The sequence below is a fragment of the Ceratotherium simum genome, chromosome X (genome assembly GCF_057802395.1).
Source record: "Ceratotherium simum simum isolate JZ-2026a chromosome X, ASM5780239v1, whole genome shotgun sequence".
NCBI classification, from domain to species: Eukaryota; Metazoa; Chordata; class Mammalia; order Perissodactyla; family Rhinocerotidae; genus Ceratotherium; species Ceratotherium simum.
The window spans coordinates 110,012,806-110,033,583 of NC_141940.1; the positions used below are offsets into that span (position 1 = coordinate 110,012,806).

Genomic DNA, 20,778 nt, shown 5'->3' on the forward strand with positions numbered 1-20,778 from the left:
ATATGGTTATCTGTGAAGAGCTAGCTACATATATTTAGGGATTCCACTTTTGTTAAACTAAATGTAAACATATAAGTTGTTACTTATAAATTTGGTACAAGTCGAAAACATGAATTTAGAGAAAAAGGCGGGGGGGCAAAGGGCTTTATGTTGTATACAGCAGTGAGCTCTGGGGTCAGCTGTCCGTACCAGATACCATGGAAGGTGACTAGACTCACAACCTATTCTCCTGCCATCCTCAAAGGTACAGAGGTGAGCCACAGTGGAGTGTTAAGAGCCCAGAAACTAGAATTAGCCTGTTTGGGTTCAAAGTCTGATTCTACCTTTGCTAGCTAGCTGTGTGACTTTGGGTAAGTAATTTATTTGAGCTTCAGTTTCCTCATCTGTAAAATAAATAACTCGAAGAGTTGCTGTGAGGATTAAATGAAAGAATACGCCTCACCTGCCTAACACAGTGCCTGGCACGTGGCATGCACTCCATAAACGTTAGTTATCACTGTTCTTACTAGTTGGATTCAACTGGACATTTCTTTTTTCGGAAAGATAGAGAATAACTGCCTATCTTTTGGCATCAGTGTCTAACTTGAACACTATATATCTTTGGACCTTGACATGGATTTTTATATTCTCCAAGAAATTACTACTGTAACACAATATGGTAATAAAACGGTGAACTTTATTGAGAACTTTCAACCATCGTAACTTGAGGAAGTATTTCTCAGTTCAGTTTATCGAAATACTTCAGTTTTCCAGCTGGATCTGGGATTATCTGTTAAAAAAACACAAATTATTCATTTTAAAAGCTGACATACATCATTAGTAGTCTGACATTAGTTGCCCATCTCTTGACTAGAGAAGATAAAGACTATTTTTATATACCAAATTATATCATATATATATATAAGAAAAACTGGATTTGTCCTACCTACTAATCTTAGCTATCCCAAAAGGCAAATCATTTGTTAATAAATTAACATCTGTACTCAAGCACCCAAAAATTTACTTACAGCTCTTCTCTCGGCCACCAGGCTTTCATGGCATCATCAGGTTTGATCTAATTAAATCGAACACATTATGAGAGCATGGCTACAGATGTTAATGTATTTTTAAAATCATCTGCTGATGAAATGTTGGCATGCCACAACAACCTGAAAAAGGGGCAGTGTGTTCAAATGGATTTTTTGGAGGTCCAGAATGTAACCTTTTAATCTCAAACTGCAAAGTAAAAAAAAAAAGACTCAAATACACCCTAAAGCATTACCTTCGATAACTATTTAGTGAATGAACAAATACTCTGAAAGAAAAAACGCTCCCTCCTAGGGTATCACAGCCTTAGAACCCTACTAGACTTTTTTTGAAATTTCCAATATAATTTGTCCTCCCACTAACTATGTTACTTGACAGTTATGAGTAAAGTACATCTATCCCTATATTAAAAAATAACCTACTGTAATCAGCTTACGATAGTTCTATAGGTGTTTTCTTCAGAATTTTTCTTTAGCATAAAATAAAAGTTCCCTAATTTTTCAGGCATCACTTCAAAGATTCTGTCTTTGCCAACTTATAATCTCTCTGCATTTAAATTCAATTCGCAAGTACTTATGGAATAATTACTATGTGCCAATAGTGTGCTGGGCAGTGGGGGATACAAGGAGAACTACCCAAGTCCCCGCCTATGAGGCCGGACAAGCACGTGGGGAAGATGTACATGTACATAACTGTTTTCGATGCAATGAACAATACGATTCTGTGTGACATAGGCTGTGTGACTCAATGGAGGCTGAGATGGCATCAGGGAAGAACTCAGAGCGCAGGTGGCATTTAAGTTGATCTTGAAAGATGAGTGGAATTTAGAGAAGGGGACAGGTATGCCAGGCTATAGAAAGAAAGACCTGAGCAAAGGCACAAAGGTGTGAAAAAGCAGGGATTATTTTGGGGAAAAATAAGTCGTGATTTGGTGGGAGCACAGCATGCGTGCGTGGATCCTAGGGAAGATGACCTGGGAGAGCCCAGTGGGAATAAAGAATGCAAAGGCTTGAAGGCTGTGCCCAAGTATCTGGCCTTTGTCCTGTGAGTACTGGAGAGCCTCCAAAAGGTTCTGGTCTGGAGAAAACATGCATTGGAGAGGAGAGAAACTGAGGTCAGGGAGGCCTGTGCATACACAGGAGAGAATGGAGGGAGACGGAGATGAAAAATTCACCTATCTTCAAAGAAACACCAGCACAAAACCTTTTTTGATCCTACATCCCCCCTCTCCAGCTACTTTCTTTCCTTCTCCCCTTCACAGCAATATTTCTGGAACTAGTTGTTCATACTCCATCTCTTTCTCCTCATTCTGCCCTCAGCCCCATCCTTAAACCACTCCACACTAGCTGCTGCCCTCACTGTGGTCACCAATGACTTCACACGGCTCAGTCAGTTCACTGTTCTCCACCTCTCCACACCACGGGACACTGGCATTCCTCTCCCAGTCCTTGTAGCCCACTCTAATCCTGCCGCATGGAAGCCCTTTCTGTTCCTTGAACACGCTCAGCTGGTTCCTGCCTCAGGGCGTCTGTCTTTGCTGTTCTTTCTGCACTGCTCTATGCATGACTGGCTCCCTCTCTTCACTCACGTTCCAACTCAAATGTCATCTTAGAAGTCTTTCCTGACCACTTTATGCTCACCCCAGGCACTATCCCATCAACTCCCATCAACCTGTTTCTAAAAGCATTCATCACAATCTAGAATTAGAATGTAACTCTGAGGGCAGGGACCTTGGCTGCGGTGTTCACTGATAAATACCACCCGGCTATCCTAACAGTCTGAATAGTTGCCATATAGCTCGTGCTCAAAAAATGTCTGTTAAAAGAACGCCCATAGAAACAGGGAGTAGAATGGTGGCTGCCAGGGGCTGAGGGTGGGGGAGATTGGGAGATGCTGGTCACAGGGTACAAGCCTTCAGTTTTAAGATGAGTCAGTTCTGGGAATCTAACGTACAGCATGGTGACTGTGGTTAATAATACTGTTTTGTATACTTGAAACTTGCCAAAAGAGTAGATGTTAAGCCTTCTCACCACACACAAAAAGGTAACCATGTGAGGTGATGGATTTGTTAATTAATCTGATTGTGGTAATCATTTCACAGTGTATACATGTATCAAATCACTACATTGTACTCCTTAAATATATACAATTCTATTTGTCAATTAAAACTCAAGAAAGCTGGGAATAAAAAAAGAATGCCCAAACACAGTATGTGATAACACATGTGCATTTTGATGGAGGGAGAAGCTATGGTTTTCATCAGATTCTCAAAGGGGTTTGTGGCCCCCCAAAGTTAATCAAGTGGGTAGTCAACACGTTGTCTGAAACGTCCACTCCCCATCCTATAACACCCGTCGTGTTAATCTGTCTTTCTTGGGAGCTCTTGCTGATCTCCTAGCACGGGCCCTTGCCTGATGGTGATGCTATTCGTTCGTCACTGCTGGTACCACTCCAGCTCCCGGGGGGAAGTGCTCCTATCTTGAAGACCTATCCAGAAATGCTTTTTAAGGCTTCTCTCAGGTGATGCCTGCAGCTTCTGATTCATATTTCTATCTGTTAAGTCTCACAATCAGTAACTGTAAACTAACTTAATGACTAATTTATAATTTAAAGTACCTAGTGCTCAAAGTACTTTTAATGCCTAACTTCAAATCCCCTCTGAGATCCATCAGATCTATGTAGAGGTGAGTAAGTTTGTATTTTAACATTAACTTTGACCTGCAGAGGCAAAGCTGTTTTACAAATCTATCAAGTTACTTTATCTAATCTGAGTGAGGTTACAGTGAATTTCTACCTCTCATTGTCTATGGCTAATGGTACTTTTTTTTTGGTTTGCTAAGGGAGAAAGTCTTAGGAGTCTATATTTTTCTCTTATCCTAAGATAATGATGTTTTCCTCCAATGCTCTAGTGTTTTTCATTTCCTACCCACAGTTTGTGTAAAACTCTTGATTTTTAGAAGATAAAAATGTTATTGAAAAAAGTTTTTTTTTTTAATAATTTTATTTATTTATTTTTCCCCCAAAGCCCCAGTAGATAGCTGTATGTCATAGCTGCACATCCTTTTAGTTGCTGTATGTGGGACGCGGCCTCAGCACGGCCAGATAAGCGGTGCCTCGGTGTGCGCCCGGGATCCGAACCCGGGCCGCCAGTAGTGGAGCGTGCGCACTTAACCGCTAAGCCACGGGGCCGGCCCATGAAAAAAGGTTTAAGCAAGTTTCCAAATTGTATTTTGGCCAGAGACTACTTCAAGGATTGTCTAAAAGTTATACAGCCTCCCTAAATGAAAGAATGTACCTGTTTCAATCTTTTCTTCCTTCAAATGATAAGGAGAGAAGCATTAGCTTCAATGTTAATTAAGCCAGATTTTCTCAAAAGCTTTTTACTATACATATAAAGGTTTTGCTTCTGACTGTTCTCTTCGCTCACAATATAGGAAGAAATTCCATATGTGATCTCTAAGACCTCTGAATTTATTCTACCAAGTCTACACTGTGCCCCTCCCCCTTTTTATCGGTATATTTCTCTGGATACTTGGCTTTAAAATACACAGCATTAAGGCCCATATTCGGCTTTCTCCAATTTCAATTACTCTCCCTACAGTCCAAAAAACGCCTGTATGCTTATGATTTCTGCCTATCAACATTTACTTCATTTACAAAATCAAGACAGTTCCATTACAAGGAAAGACTATCCTAAGGTTAGCATTTTTTTTTTGGCCCCAGCTAGCCCCTTAACAGAGAAATCAATTGGACTTACTGTTTCACTACCAGGTTTCCAACCAGCAGGGCAGACTGAAAGGAAAAAAAATTGGCAAAAGACAGTTTAAAAACAGAGTTCAGTTCTCTTCAGCAACTCTTGTCTTTTCTTTTTCCAAATGAAACTGAAAATAGAGCCTATGTTAATGAGAACACTTCTAGGCCACTGAACACTTGACTTCTGTTAGTTTGTCTGCTCGCACCAAGGAATTTTAGTCACGGAGCTCATCAGCAGGCAGCTAATCTATTTTCATTTTTGCCAATTATATTTAGTTACATTTGCAATATAAGAAACCAAATCGAGTGTTCCTCTAATACAGTTGGAAAGTTTGGGAATCTGGTGAACCGAAAGGTCTGGGCACAGTAAAAATTCCTCTGAATATATGTAAACTTCCAGTAAGCTTATCAGCTGTTTCCTGCAGTATTTTGTACTGATGCCACAGTTTGCTGTTTATCAAAAGAGACTTGAAAATTATTCAGAAAGTAGGATTTCCCTTGATTTAGAACGCACCCTGACCCTGGCACTGAGTTACACTTTTGAAAGGATTATATAACGTATGTTGTATTTTAGCAAAATCTGACGTTTTCCATTTAGCTACTGAGAAAACTTGAAGTAAAAATATGAACTGATAGATTACTAGTGTGATACTGAATAACCTTGAGGATTACTGAATTACCCTGAGGAAAAAAGCTAAATCAAATATATGTAAACATGCAAATAAAATCTACATTACTAAATATTGCCAGATTGGCACATTGTAAGTTTACAGAAACATAATTTGAAAAATTGCGGCAGTAGAAACTTTTCTCTTTGAGCTTATCCAAAAGGACTATGCAAATAATGAATATTTTTGCATCTTATTCAGTAAGTAGAATATATTAGTGATATTTTGTTAAAAGCACTTTAAAAATAATTTGATCTGCTAAAAAGCTCTGCTAATAATTTGAAAACAATCAATCAGAAGACTTTGGCACCATCCAAATTACTAATTACTAAACCAAACTAATGATGCTGCTGTCTCTCAAACTAAAAAATCAAAAGGCTCTGAGGTTTAGAAGGAAAGTGTACCTTCTCCATGTTTGTCGGTGTACTGGAATGCTTGAACCAAACGTAGTGTCTCATCCACCGATCTACCCACAGGAAGGTCATTCAGAGTAATCTGTCTCAGGATTCCTTTGTCATCAATAATGAAGAGACCCCTGTAAAACACAAGAGTGGTAAAAGTGAGGACATTTCATCTCACTTAAGACAAATATTAGTTAATGTGAATCCCTGGACCATCCATACAGAAGGAGGTTATACAGAACCAACAACACACTACCTACCTACTTGACTGGTACACACACGCGCACACCCCGATATTCACATTTATCTACTGTATAATTTGGGATTATCACTGTTAAATGGTAGCTTTAAAAAATTTGATTTTGGCTATGAGATGTACTGTAGTATAAACAGTTGAATCTTCATGCGTACTAGGTTTGGGATTTTATTGTACTGTAAACAAAATGATGAAACTACACAGCAATGCCTTTTTGCTGGGTGAAGGAGTGACCCATCTTTCTTATCACCGGCTGTTTAGAATTCTTTTTTTTTAAATAATTTTATTTATTTATTTATTTTTCCCCCAAAGCTCCAGCAGATAGTGGTATGTCATAGCTGCACATCCTCCTAGTTGCTGTATGTGGGACGCGGCCTCAGCATGGCCGGAGAAGCGGTGCGTCGGTGCGCGCCAGGGATCCGAACCCGGGCCGCCAGCAGCAGAGCACGTGCACCTAACCGCTAAGCCACGGGGCCGGCCCTAGAATTCTTTGTATTTCCTTTTTCAATGGTGGTAAAAAAAAAAAGGTCACCAATGTAAGTGAAATACCTTTCCCTCTAAATCTCTCTGTGTGATTCACTTCTATGGCCTGAGAAATAATGAAGTAGTTTGACCTAAAGGATCTGCTATTGAGATAGGGGTGGCATTGCCAGAGTCAAAGGAGACTACAGGTAAACATTTTCAAAGGACTTTATTGTCTATTTATTTAAGTCAATATGGATTTCAACCCAATACTTATTTTGGATTAGAAAAAGATCCCAGGTACTGGGGCTAATTGCTTGTGTTATTATAAATCATATAAATTTATAAATAAATTACTATAAATTATTATAAATAATGATGATATATTTTTAATAGAAATACATGGAATTTCACATCTATTACATGAAATCTTGTTTCATAATCATTAAACATTACCAAAGTGTTTCTGCTTATCTTAGAATACAGTTTTTGAATGAGCAACTTGAGTCTAAATCAACTAGGACTCACTCTCTTTGGACAAGGTCACCTTGGCCAAACTCGGGAAAAACTGTTAATTACTCTTCATCTGGGTACTCTTTCCTGTAGCTACTTTTACAGCTGAAGGTTCTTGTCAATGGTGAACAGATCTGTTCTGAAATTTTGAGCTTGCCTTTATAACATACATCATACCAACACACAGCACACAAAAAGAAGTCTGCCTTTTCTTTGGTAGCAAATTCTAGCTTCTGTTTTCTGTTTTGATTTTGTAACTGCTTCTCTGGTAAACTTTGAGACGAAGACATTTGCCAGACTTGGTGTAACATGTATGTAAGTCTCTTCCACAGAGAAGAGACAGGTCATTCTTACAAAAAAATCAGAAATTAAAATGGCAACAGACATCTCAAAAACAATCCCAGTAGCTAAAGGTAGCAGGGCTATGCTTTCAAATGTCTGCAGGAAAATGCCTTTCACTCTAGAATTCTGCACCCAGCCAAATTATTAATCAAGCATGAGAGCAGAATAAAACATTTTCAGACATGGAAGGCATCAAGCATTTTACCTTCTAGTGACCTTTTATTAGAAAGCTATGAGGATGTGCTTCACCAAAACAAAGGATTAAATAAAGAAGGCAGGCACGGGAGCCAGAAAATTGGGCATCTAACAGAGAAGGCAAGTCCCAGGATGCTGGTGCATAAGGTGCTAGGACCAAGGGCTATGTAGTAGACCTAGAGAGCAGTCAGCCTGATTTGAAACAGGAGGATGGAGGTTTCCAGAAAAAACAACTGACAGAGGAAAAATGCAGTACTTAGAAGGGTTACAGTTCAGCTGGGGAGTTTAGGAAGAATTAGTGATGGGTATACAGAAAACGAAGGGAATGAAAAAAGTGTACTTTATTAGCTACAAGAAAATAAAAAAGTTTACCAGAAGGGGAATGTAATTCTTACCACACTACACTTAAGAGCTTAACAGCGAACAATATTTATATAATATAAACACTGAATATTGACTTAATCCAAAATTGTGACATATTATACTGGGAAAATAAATTTGGGGATGGCATAAGAAACATATAGTCTGGGGCCAGCCCGGTGGCGTAGTGGTTAAGTTTGTGTGCTCTGCTTCAGTGGCCTGGGGTTCATAGGTTCGGATCTCAGGCGTTGGCCTATGCACCACTCATCAAGCCATGCTGTGGCGGCATCCCATATACAAAATAGAGGAAGATGGGCACAGATGTTAGCTCAGGGCTGCTCTTCCTCAGCAAAAAGAGGAAGACTGGCAATGGATGTTAGCTCAGGGCTGATCTTCCTCACCAAAAAAATAAATAAAAATAAAAATAAAAAAATTAAAAGGACTTCTTTAAAAAAAAAAAAGAAAGATAAAGTTTTATTTACCATGATGAATAATGTCAAAATTGATAAATACAGGAAAAGTATAAGATCTTATTTAGAAATATGGAGATAAATAGTGAAAGCAGTAGCTAAAGAGTTGAGAGGAGCTGCCTGCAAGAAGCAGGGCTAGGGGCAGGGAGGGGACTGTTGCTTAAGACAATCTGACTTTTAAAACCTTTGTGCATGTATTACTTTGATGAAAATAAAAAATAATTTAAAAAACAAACTACTGGTTAAAATCACATAAAATAGCTAATATTAGATAATTTTGCTTGGTTAACGTTCAAATAATTTCAAATTTTAAAACTGCCTCAATCTTTCTAGAGGCATATTTATTCTTTGGGAATTAACTTACTAACAAACTCTATGGAAGCAGAAAACATTAAAGACTTGGCAAATACAAAAAAAGAAAAACTACTGGTAGTGATACATGATACAATATGGATGAACCTTGACAACATTATGCTAAGTGAAAGGGGCTAGTCATAAAAGAGCACATATTGTAGGATTCCATTTATATGAAATGTCCAGAATAGGCAACTATAAAAACAAACTAGATTAGTGGTTGCCTCTAGGCCAGGGGAGGGGGATTGGGGGAAATGGGCAGTGACTGCTAATGGATATGGAATTTCTTTTTTTGAGTAATGAAAATGTTTTAAAATTGATTGTGGTGATGGTCCCAAAACTCTGTGAATATACTAAAAACCATTGAATTGTACGCTTTAAATGAGTGAGTTGTATGGTACGTAAATTATATCTCAATAAATCTGATATTAAAAAACCACAAGATTATAAAATACTGATACTTTCACATAAAACATTTTCTTTTTTTTTTTTTTTTTTAAAGATTTTATTTATTTTTATTTTTTCCCCCAAAGCCCCAGTAGATAGTTGTGTGTCATAGCTGCACATCCTTCTAGTTGCTGTATGTGGGACGCGGCCTCAGCATGGCCGGAGAAGCAGCGCGTCGGTGCACGCCCGGGATCCGAACCCGGGTCGCCAGCAGCGGAGCGCGCTCACTTAACCACCAAGCCACGGGGCCGGCCCACATAAAACATTTTCAAAAAGAAACTACTAGCACTGCAAAGCAAATCAACAATCATAACAAAATTAGTTCAAGTCTGGGCTCTGCAATTAACTGAATATATAACTTTGGCTAAGTTCATGGAACTCTATGAATTTGTTTATCTGTAAAATGACAGGGCTGGTCAAAGACCTCTAAATAATCTTCCATCTCTAACAGTCTGACACATAGTTTTAGTAGGGCACTCACCAATTATTTTACATAGTATCTACAACACTTCTGCAAATAGAGCAAACATTTCTTATCAAACCTTGTATCTTCTAACTCCATTTTAAGGAGGATTACAAATATATTTGGATTTGTCATAATGTAAAACTACTGAAAGGTACCTAAGAGTGTGGCCTGAGTCTTCCAGATATACGCCATAGTCCTTTGAGATCTGATGGGTCAAATCTGAAAGAAGTGGAATCCTTATTGGCCCAAGTCCTCCTTGTCTTCGAGGGGTATTAATCCTGTAACAAACAGAACATTTACCTTCAGAGTTAAGTAAATGGCAGATATCAAAACAGCACTCTTTCTCTGCATATGCATATAAATGAATGAACACACAATGTGTGTAATGTGTAAATATGGAGATACACATCACATTTTTAATATATAGACATACTATATTTTACTAATCTCTATTAACATTTCAACTGTTTCCATTTTTTTTTACTTTTATAAATGCTGCTAGAAACATCTTCATATTCTCAACTTTGTACACTTGTCTGATTAATTCCTAGAAGTGGAATTGATGGATCAAAGGGTATGCACTATTATAAGCATAACCTTAGAATTGTGATCACAAGATAAAGCCTTCAGAGAGATACAGAATACAACTGGATGACATTTTTTTTTTTTTTTGCTTGAGGAAGATTAGCCCTGAGCTAACATCTGTGCAAATTTTCCTCTATTTTGTATGTGGGTTGCCACCACAGCATGGCTGACGAGTGGTGTAGATCCATGCCTGGGACCCAAACCTGCGAACCTGGGCCACCAAAGCAGAGTGCGCCGAACTTAACCACTAACACCACAGGGCCGGCCCCAGAACTGGATGACATTTTAATATCCTGAGAGACAAAGAAATGAAAAGTCCACCTGAAGCAGTGAAGGAAGTTAGTTATAATCTCAGATGCATCAGTCTTCAGATTTTAGTATTCTGTAACTTGAAACCTGGGGATGTGGGCTGGGGCCCTAATGGAAGGGTATACATAGCAGCTAGAAAACAAGGAAACACTGCTCCAGATGTCTGCAGCCTCAGTTTTGACATCCAAGTAGAAATCTCTGGTTGATATGAGACCTTCCAGCCGAGAAGGTATCCCCAAAAATTCCTTGGGAAAGCAATCCCAAATTATTTAGGATGACATAACTTTTTCCTTAGTGGATTTGTGTTTTAATCCTACAAAGATTTAGAATTACTGTAGAAATGATGAAGCGGGCTGGCCCCGTGGCTTAGCAGTTAAGCGCACAAGCTCTGCTACTGGCAGCCTGGGTTCGGATCCCGGGTGCGCACCGAGGCACCGCTTCTCCGGCCATGCTGAGGCTGCGTCCCACATACAGCAACTAGAAGGATGTGCAACTATGACATACAACTACCTACTGGGGCTTTGGGGAAAAAAAAAAGGAGGAGGATTGGCAATAGATGTTAGCTCAGAGCCAGTCTTCCTCAGCAAAAAGAGGAGGATTAGCATGGATGTTAGCTCAGGGCTGATCTTCCTCAAAAAAAAAAAAAAAAACACATGATGAAGCAAATTCAACCCATAGTTTTAATATTTTTATATTAAGAAATAATCAGTACATATTTGTATATTATTTATAATGTTTAAGAGAATGTGGCATATTAGAATAACAGATTCACTTTGTGATTCCATTCAAAATGTGTAATTTGAAATTTTATTCAGTTTATAAATAGCAAAGAAACTTTTTAAAAGGACTTAAGACATCTATTTATTTATTAAATTTGCAAGAATTACTTAAGTTCTTGGGGAGGTTTTTCTGAAAAGCGAGATACTTAAAGGAAATCAAATAAAATATACAACTGCACCTTAAAATAGTTATGAGAATGGGTTACTTAAGTGAATGTAAATTAAATTTAAATTGTAGTTCCTGAACCAACTAAAATTTTAGTTATATATATACATACATATGTATATATGTGCATGTATATAATTGTAAATGGAGAAAAACTTGTTTTGAATGTTAATGAATTGAATATTAAGTTTGATGAAAATAATAAGAATAATAAGTTTTCACATATTGAGGTATATGGGGAAGTCATTCTGGATTAAACCTGATTCTGCCTAAAACTTGTTTTTCCCACAGCAGCCTGAATTATGGCCTGTCAAACATGCACTGTACATCTGCTTCAAACATTTTCCCAAAGCAAAGAATGCATTCTTTAAAGATAGGGATGAATGTTTCCCTTCAAATGCCAATACCAGTACTTCTTTGAAGATAAGCTTTTCTTCCCAGAAAACCAAGGTCAAGTTGACCAGCTGTGTACATGCTAAACCACAGCAAAACACCTCCTTGTGACTTTGAGAAAAAAATTGTATTCCTGTCATGCTTGATGTATGTTCTTTGTTCTGAAATGGTATATAACAACCATGCTGCAAACCACACTTCTCCGGAGGGCTTTCTTCCCTGGTGGAGACTGCTCTTCTGGGCTAGTCCTCAGCTTGGCTCAGATCAACATCACCTTATCTTTCTAATCTATAGATTGGTTATTGATTATTTGCATTGACAAGTTTTTTTTTTTTTGAGGAAGATCAGCCCTGAGCTAACATCCATGCTAATCTTCCTCTTTTTTTTTGCTGAGGAAGACTGGCTCTGAGCTAACATCTATTGCCAATCTTCCTCCTTTTTTTTTTCCCCCAAAGCCCCAGTATGTAGTTGTATGTCATAGTTGCACATCCTTCTAGTTGCTGTACGTGGGATGCGGCCTCAGCATGGCTGGAGAAGTGGTGCGTCAGTGTGCACCCGGGATCCGAACCCAGGCCGCCAGTAGCGGAGCACACGCACTTAACCGCTAAGCCACGGGGCTGGCCCTGCATTGACAAGTTTTAAAACTAAAATAATTCTGAACAATTTTTATTGTGCATAAAATTTTGTGCACAAAAACTCCCATTGACATGCACATTTCAAATTTTGAAACATGTTGTCTAACTGCTGTCCAGAAATGCTGAACCAACCATGTGTGTGAGAGTGCCATTTCTTCACACCTCTGTCAACACTGGATGAAATTTTTCAATATTTGAAATCTTGGCCAATCAGAGAAAAAATTGTATCTCTTGTCATTTTAATTGCAAAATTTTTTTTTGTGAGGAAGATCAGCCCCGAGCTAACATCCGTTGCCAATCCTCCTCTTTTTGCTGAGGAAGATTGGCCCTGGGCTAACATCTGTGGTCATCTTCCTCCACTTTATATGGGACGCCGCCACAGCATGGCTTGACAAGTGGCATGTCAGTCTGCGCCCGGGATCTGAACCTGCGAACCCCGGGTCGCTGAAGCGGAGCTCTCGAACTTAACTGCTGTGCCACCGGGCTGGCCCCTAATTTGCAATTCTTTGCAATTAATTAGGTGGAACATCTTCTCATGTTTAATAAATTTTCATATAATTATATAAAATTAAATTTTATAAATTAATTTAAAAAAATCATTGCTTCTTGAAAAGTAATTACAAAAGCTATTTTGAATTTAATACTAGACAATTGTGTAACAGAGAAATGGTATTTTAAGGATTTTTTTCTCCAGATTATAGTCACCCAATTTATCATAATAATCATACAATTCAGTGGTTTTTTGCTATGGATATTACATCTTTTGCATTTAACTTTTTCTTTTCAAATTTTGAAATGTTCTATAAAATCTTTAAGCATTTTTACCATAACTTCATTGAACTAGCAGCTCTCAGATAAATCTATTCCTGATTTGTGTGATAAATAACTACATGCCTATCATGTTAAGAGTTGTCTGTCCATAATTTAAGGGTAATCCATTCTTTTCCCTACAAGTGTAAGTGTAAGATACTGACCAGGCCAAATGGGTAAACTGTGAATCGACAGAGCACGCTACCACTTCAGTGTTTATAGATCTGAATTCTTCAATTCTATCACCAAAGGCGATAATTTCAGTTGGACACACAAAAGTGCTGAAAGTTAAAAAAAAAAAAAATCAGTATTCTCAAAATACACACAGACCTGAAGTTTCAAATGACTTAGTTTTTACAAACACCTTTAGTATACAAAAATGTACATTAAGAACAATTTTATCTTGAACCTTCTCGAGATGGAGTAGTCTAAAAGACTGTCATTTGATCAAATATCATTTAATAAAAAAAAGTATATTACAGAGTTCCCAATTACATGTCAATAAACTTTATTTTTATAACTTAACGGATCAATGGTCAACCAATGTTCCTTTCTCCCTCAGGGCAGCACCTCCCCCCGCTTTATTAGCTTTTATTCAATAATACTTTATACAGTGCTTTACAGCTTTCAAAGGATCTATACAAAATTTACATCATTTCACTATTTGTTTTTTACATTCCTATACCAACCCTATGAGCTAGATGCATCTACCTCTATTTTGGAGATGAGAAAATGCTCTCCCATCTCCCTCCCTTTCTTGATAAGGTCCTCTTCTACCTGTCCTCCCAGTCTTGTCAGAACGGCATGTTAGAGAATATTACCTTAGGGTTGTGTTTTTCAAACTGTGGTAGGAACTCCTTAAGCCAATTTCCTGAGTTCCATCCAACATTTTAAAGAAGTGAAATAGAAAATATGAGACTACATTATATATAGTAAGGGTAAGTTATGAAACATTTTTATATATATACAAGTGCATATATATATGTGTGTGTGTTCAGGAGTGATATTAAAAATATTCAACAACCTTAACTCAAAGTTCTCTTTAGCTCTGGAGGTTTCTGAAAGGGACCAGATGGGAAAGGCAACTTGGGGAGGGTGCTGGGAAAGTGGCTATTTACCATACTATGAAAGTTTTTCAATATTTTAACGAGGATGGCTGTACTGGTGCATACAGACTGAATGCTACCCTATATGCACGTGTAAGTGTATTGGGTGGCAATGAAATATGTATTTCCTACTGTGTGTCATGGTCAAGAAAGTTAAAAAAATGTAGGCTTAGGGGACAAGTTCCTACCAGAGCCTAATACAGGCTTTTCAAATACTTCAGTTGTTCAAGTGGAGGACTGCCAAATGCAAGCATACAGTTCTAAGTGAGATTATGTCCCTGGAAGCCTGGGCTATGATATGTATTTTTAATATTTCCCAAAACGTATGAACGAACGGTCAGCCCCTGCTTTCCTTCCTATTATCCCAAGAAATGCTACCTAGAGACACATGTGCTCAACTTCTTAGTGAAGACAGAGAAATAGTTCTGGCAGGAAAGTGAAGGCTTATGTCTGCGACTTTCCTCCTTGCAGACTGTGGCAAATGCCCCAGGATTCTTCCTCCTCTAACCAGGGCCAGTCTGGCATTACATGGAAACAGAAAGAAGCTATCTTAGCTCCTTGCCCCAGAAGACCATTGCTAACATCATGTTCTAATTAGATATGTCTTATTCATTATGGAGTTTTAAATAACACTGGATAAACAGAGGATATTTATTGCTATGTTAGACTAATTTCAAAATTCAGGTTTACCGTCATATGTATTTAACATATGTGTTAACTTGGTTTCACAGCAACATGAATTTAGAAGGCCTATCATTTTTTATATATTAAAATTTCTACTTCTATTAGAAATTATTATATTATACATTTTAGCTAGTCAAGCCACACACAGTACAAGTTATTAGAAAGAAGCAAGTTCTTACCAATTTAAACGATTATGTATTATGCGGATTCATGACTTGTTTTAGTCTCAATGTTCTAATTTTTATGAGAATTCTTCCTATTTGGATTAGAGTAGGGGTCAGCAAATTTTAGTCCACAGGCCAACTCCAGCCTATCTTATTTTTTGTAAATAAACTTTCAATGGAACACAACAATACTCACTCGTTTACGTATTGTCTATGACTTTTTTGTGCTACAGTGGCAAAGTTAAGTAGTCGCAATAGAGATCACCGTTAGAGTGAAATATTTACTAGCTGGCCCTGTACAGAAAAAGTTTGCTGACCCCTGGTCTAGAGACAACCTATAGAGATGAGCTTAAGTATATCCTCTCTGCAAATTTAAGTTTTATTTACATAGTTCTAGATTAGACCTAATAGAGAAATGACCTTAATACCCAGTGGCAAAGACAGAAAAGTCTTGTGGTTACTTTCTGTAATCAAAAAAATATATTCAAATAGAAAAAGATAAAAGTTAGGATAACTCTCTTTTTGGTATCTTTTCACTTTCATGGAATTTGAAAAACACTCAAAATAAAATTAAATCCTTGATGTGACTAAAGCTGCAAGAGTATTTACTTTGAGTCAACTTTCTATCTACAAAAGCGTTCACTATCACAGAGGTAAACAGAAACCCCCCATAACTATATATTATTAAGTATTATTCCTTAAGCATATGCAATATTTTCAGGAAAATGTTCAAATTGCAGGAAAGCAACAGATGCAGCAAAGAATAGTAAAACCAAAGTTAAACGGTATCACCAGAGAAAAGGTGATTAATTTTTAATAAATTTAAAAATTATTATTATTATATTAAATTATTAATTTCCAGTTAATAGAGATACATTAAACAGATCTGTGGCATAAGTCTTGCTTTTAAATGCCTTCTAAAATATTATCAGTTCATTTTCTTGCCTTAGCAGATATAGCTTAATGAATATAATTGTAGCTTTTCTCTAATGATTACATTATGATAACACAATCATGTAGATATAAGTATAAAGTATTGGGACCATGGGTTATGATTCTGAAATATATGGTAGATGTTACCTTCTTGAAAAAATTCTTCATCTCAGCTTGCCTTTTAAGAACCAAGAGCTAAATAAAATAATTTCTAACTATTGATGTTCTTGAATAATGATTGATAATGACTGAGGTTTTACTAGCTGCTATGTACGTGTATTACTTACAAATCAAGTGGGTAGAAGAAAAAAACCAGGTATTTCCCACGATAATCAGTTAACTTGAGCTCCTTAAATTCTCCATTTATCACAGCTGTTCCTTCCCAATAAGGTGCTGGCTTGGAAACTAAGAAAGAAAAATATATGATGTTCTATAACGCTGAGGAAGTTAGTGGAACGACAGAAGGACATCTTTAGGAAGTCACTAAAAATAAAGGCTTCTAAACCTTTGACCTCTTTAGCAGGCTGGTGAAGCTTACGGACTTCTCAGAATAGTGTTATTGAATGCATAAAATAAAATATATAGAATTACAAAGGAAACCAATTATATTGAAATGCAATTATCTAAATACTAAAAAACAAATTGGTGCTATAGTAATACACGTGCCCTTCTATTAACACTTTAAAACTGCAAGATCTAGCAGTGATCTAATAACTACCCAAGATAGTGAGGAGTGTAAATGATATTTCAGGATATCTGCAACAACCGTCATGTGGCATGAAAATATCTGTGATTCTACTGGTGACAGGTACAAGCAAGTACTGCTAAAGCTAATGCGGCTTGTTGCTGGTGTTCATAATGGAAGGAAATGCTAAATTTCAGTTGGAGGTTAGTGGAAATAAAGACTTTTTTTTCTATTCATGCTCACAGACCCCCTATATGCCATCCCTGCACTAAACCCTACTAGATACTTCAATACAGCCCTTCCAAGTTAATCAACTTCCTACATTTCAATCATTAGATTTTCTTTCTCAAATGGCAGTCTTCCAGATGTACTAATTTAAACGTTTGTCCAGTTTCTCACACACACATGGAGGACCTGCTGCAGAGGAGGTTACACTCAAGGAGTAGGAAATTTGCAAATACATCAAGCCAGAAGTATAAAATCCCGGACTACGGGATTATTTTCCTAGAGGCCTTTGAAGTAGGAGACCCCCTTGAACAGGTTTCAAGTGACCTGATGGAAACTGAATAGTTCCTGCGCTCTCTTGTGAGGGCATGGTGTAATTCTAGCCAACACGCTTTGATAATAATGTACCTTGATCTTCTGTTAACACATTCAGATAGCACTTAAACTTTCAGAACCATTACATACATTGAAGTCAATACTTGCTTCCAAGTTTGACTAAGGTTCCTAGAAAGTAAGGGTTATAATTGCCAGTACTTATTGTATTTTGAATAACAGACAGCATTTTTGGTTACTCTGAAACTAGAGACAAACTTAAGATGAATTTCTCTGTGAAGTTAATATATAACATGTGATTACTTATCTTGGGCCAGCAGCCTACCTCATATAAATATTCTGATCTGATTAAGTAAAGGCCAGGAGGGCGAATTAGATAGCAGAAGGGTACTCAACTGTATATGCTTTACATATGTTATTTAAAATGCTACTCAAGTGTGAGGTTATAATTGTAATGATCTGTTACAATGATACTCCTTAATGATTTTAGCATATTGAGAAAAACAAATCTGAAAAATAAATTGATTTTGGAAATTTGGGGTTCTTGATTTAAGAATTGCAGTGTTAGTTCAAAGAAAAAAACTGTCATTAATTTATAGAGCAAAAAGAATGTAGTTACTTTGCTAAGATCTATAAATGGAATACCCAAAGCAATCCCTTGCATCTATCAAAAAACAAAAATTGTCCTGAATATAAATCATATAATTAACCAAGATTCTGGCAAATGCAGAGCAGTGTAAAGAATGTTTAAATCTCTTCTCCCCATAACCCCCATCAGTTTAACCACTGTTAACATTTTGACGTCTTCCAGTCTTTTTCAAACACACAAATTTTGATCCTTTGCACCCTTTTTAAAAAGGAAACAGTAAATCACTAGCAGTTTTTCACGTTACTAAAATTATTTGAAAGACTTAATGGCTCCATAATATTCCATTTTACCAATAAAAGTGCTCGTATCTTTAATTCTACATAAGCCTACATGTGACACAGAAATGTAGCAAATATCTAAAATTTGAAAAGGCTTGCTGGTAAAGGGAGATCTATAATTCCTACTTTTTGCTTCCATGAGCAGACTTGGATGGGATTTGTTTCTTATGGGAAATATACGTAATGCCAGTAAACATTTAATTGGCTAACATATTTCAAAATATCTTCCCAGGCAAGTAAAACCAACAGGACTTGGAAATACTATGATTTTAAAAGTGCAAGACTGGCTTTTTAAAAACAAAAGTCCAAAAGTAGTTAACTTTCAGTAGGAAAGAACAGCAAATGTGTAAGGAGGCAAAACAGTTTTGCTCACTTATCCCTCCCAATCCAACCTAAGTCATAACAACATCCCATTCAACACTGGGGAGTCCTAATCGTGAAGCATTACTTTTTTTGCTGAATATGGGCACATAACATGCTGTAACTGAACCACAAAAGCCAAATGCACATCTACAGAATGCCAAATGATCCACAGGAAAAGCAGGTTACTTAAAAGCAAGCAAAGGACAGTCGCTATCCTTGAGCCCCTCCCTGGCCACTTCTTTTTGGCTAATCTTAACATCCAGATGCAGCAGGCCATAACTTTCTCACTATCTACTTAATCTGACGTGTCCTTCCTGAAAGTGGCCATTAGCTGTGTACACTGGACAGAATGCAAATAATCAAAAACCAAACTGCCAAGACACAAATTTGCCACCAGGTTTATCATCAACTCAAATGCATTACTTCCAACCTCCTTTTTCCCCGTTTCCCTACAAAGAGCCTCCAAAATACACCCTGTAACAAGTTCTTCATTTCTGAGAAATATAAAGAATACCCATTAACTACCTATACAGATTTTTGGGGAGAGCTTTTAAAATCTTTACAAGATGGAAAAAAAAAAAAAGAAAGAGAAAAAAGAAAGAAAAATGAAGCATTTGCCTTCCTCGGCATTTTGTTTAACCACTTTTCTGTTTAATCAAATTTCTATGAATCATTATTCAACTTATCAATGCATTCTTCCCTGAAATAGTACTTGAAAACGGACGTGATGTGCTGCAGGCACTCTGCAATGTTTGAGGAAGTGTTTGGATTTGCACAACATCCTCCTATGCTTTCAAGCCTGGGACGAGGGCCACCCTCTTTCCCTTATCTGTGGCTTTCGGGGTAACCACTACTTCTTTCAAAATCTGATTAGTGGAAACCATTTCTTTCTTTACAGCTGGAACCCCCCTCCATCTCCCCAACACCCAGGAGAGAGCCAGGACCGCTCAGGGACCTGAGGCAGCCCGGGTGCCGCCCCAGCGAGGCCCTCGGGTAGCCACCGTAACCAGGGTACACGTGTCACCAGGCCCTCCCCACCAGCCGCCTCCCTCTGCCACGGGTCACCATCCGCCTTGGCGGGGCACCACCTACTCTTGGCTTTGCTGAGGTGCAGGGAGTGATCAGCGACCGAAACCCGGGACGCCTCCCCGGGGTATACTTGTCCACCCGCGTAGAAGTGGCACTCCTCTTCGCGGGTTCGGGGCCTCTCCTCCGCCTCCCAGCCCCGCTGCGCCCCAGCCGGCAGCAGGAACAGCAGCAGAGGCAGCAGCAGCAGCCTTCGGCTCCGGCCAGGAGCCAGAGTCCACGCGGCCGGCAGCAGCGGCGGCGCCTCCATGACCACGCGAGCGCAGACACACGTCTCTTGGCCCGAGCGCGACTTCTCCCGCCGCCAGGCAGCTACAACCGCGCGCTCGACGCCCGCGTGAGCCGGGGCGCGGCCTCGCGAGACCTGCTCCGCCCCCCACTCCCCCCGCCCTCCTGCCCCCCCACCTCGTCCCCAGCCTCCCCGCTCCCCCGCCCCGCGCTGCTCCCCTGCCTCGCCACGTGGGCGCCTGCCCCGCCTGTTCGCGCTCAGACAGCGTTTGCGCCTGCGCCCTGGGACTTAGCCCAAGTCTGCGGAGGCCGCCCGGTGGCCTCCGCCGTGACTGGCCTCACGCGCTCCCGCCCTGTGCACTGTTTTAGACATCCTTCCACGCCCATCGCTTCTACAAAGCCTCACCGCCTCACCACCTCACGCCACCCGCCCCCCTCCTCCCCTCAAGTGAAACTAACCTAGCTGCCTTTGAACAGCTTGCATTTTATACTTCTAACAGTTACTCTTTTTTTTCCTTTGAGTGATCTGTGTGAACAGTGCCGCGACTCCCCCATCTGGTTGCAGCCCTTTTAAGTTCTGGGAACACTTGGAGAAGAAAGGTCTAACCGTTTACTCTGCTCCAGTAGGCAAGGACAGACAGGCAGTTTGGTGAC

The 20,778-nt window shown here is 38.8% G+C and overlaps 1 protein-coding gene across 3 annotated transcripts; it reads right to left on the reverse strand.

Annotated features, from left to right (window-relative positions):
• Positions 1–656: 656 nt before the first annotated feature.
• Positions 657–20,216, reverse strand: PRDX4 (peroxiredoxin 4). Of its 3 annotated transcripts, XM_014791164.2 has the most exons (8): positions 19,903–20,215; positions 16,565–16,682; positions 13,555–13,671; positions 9,869–9,991; positions 5,852–5,982; positions 4,784–4,818; positions 1,008–1,054; positions 657–769 (listed from the first exon to the last, which is right to left on the reverse strand). In XM_014791164.2, exons 1-8 carry the CDS (start codon positions 20,144–20,146, stop codon positions 766–768), a joined length of 819 nt encoding a protein of 272 aa, XP_014646650.1. In that variant the 5' UTR covers positions 20,147–20,215; the 3' UTR covers positions 657–765. The 3 variants fall into 3 exon arrangements, with proteins under 3 accessions (XP_014646650.1, XP_004435256.1, XP_087283398.1); XM_004435199.3 differs by lacking the exon at positions 1,008–1,054 and having other exon boundaries at positions 19,903–20,213; XM_087427272.1 differs by lacking the exons at positions 657–769; positions 1,008–1,054 and adding an exon at positions 1,061–1,215 and having other exon boundaries at positions 19,903–20,216.
• Between the last annotated feature and the right edge of the window lie 562 nt (positions 20,217–20,778).

Excerpts from the sequence above, each read along its gene's own strand:
- PRDX4 (XM_087427272.1), bottom strand. The coding sequence starts at position 20,146 with ATGGAGGCGCCGCCGCTGCTGCCGGCCGCGTGGACTCTGGCTCCTGGC. Across the intron at positions 13,672-16,564 it reads TTCTTCTACCCACTTGATTT|CACTTTTGTGTGTCCAACTG; the intron begins GTAAGTAATACA and ends TTTAACTTTCAG. Across the intron at positions 4,819-5,851 it reads CACCGACAAACATGGAGAAG|TCTGCCCTGCTGGTTGGAAA; the intron begins GTACACTTTCCT and ends TTTTCCTTTCAG.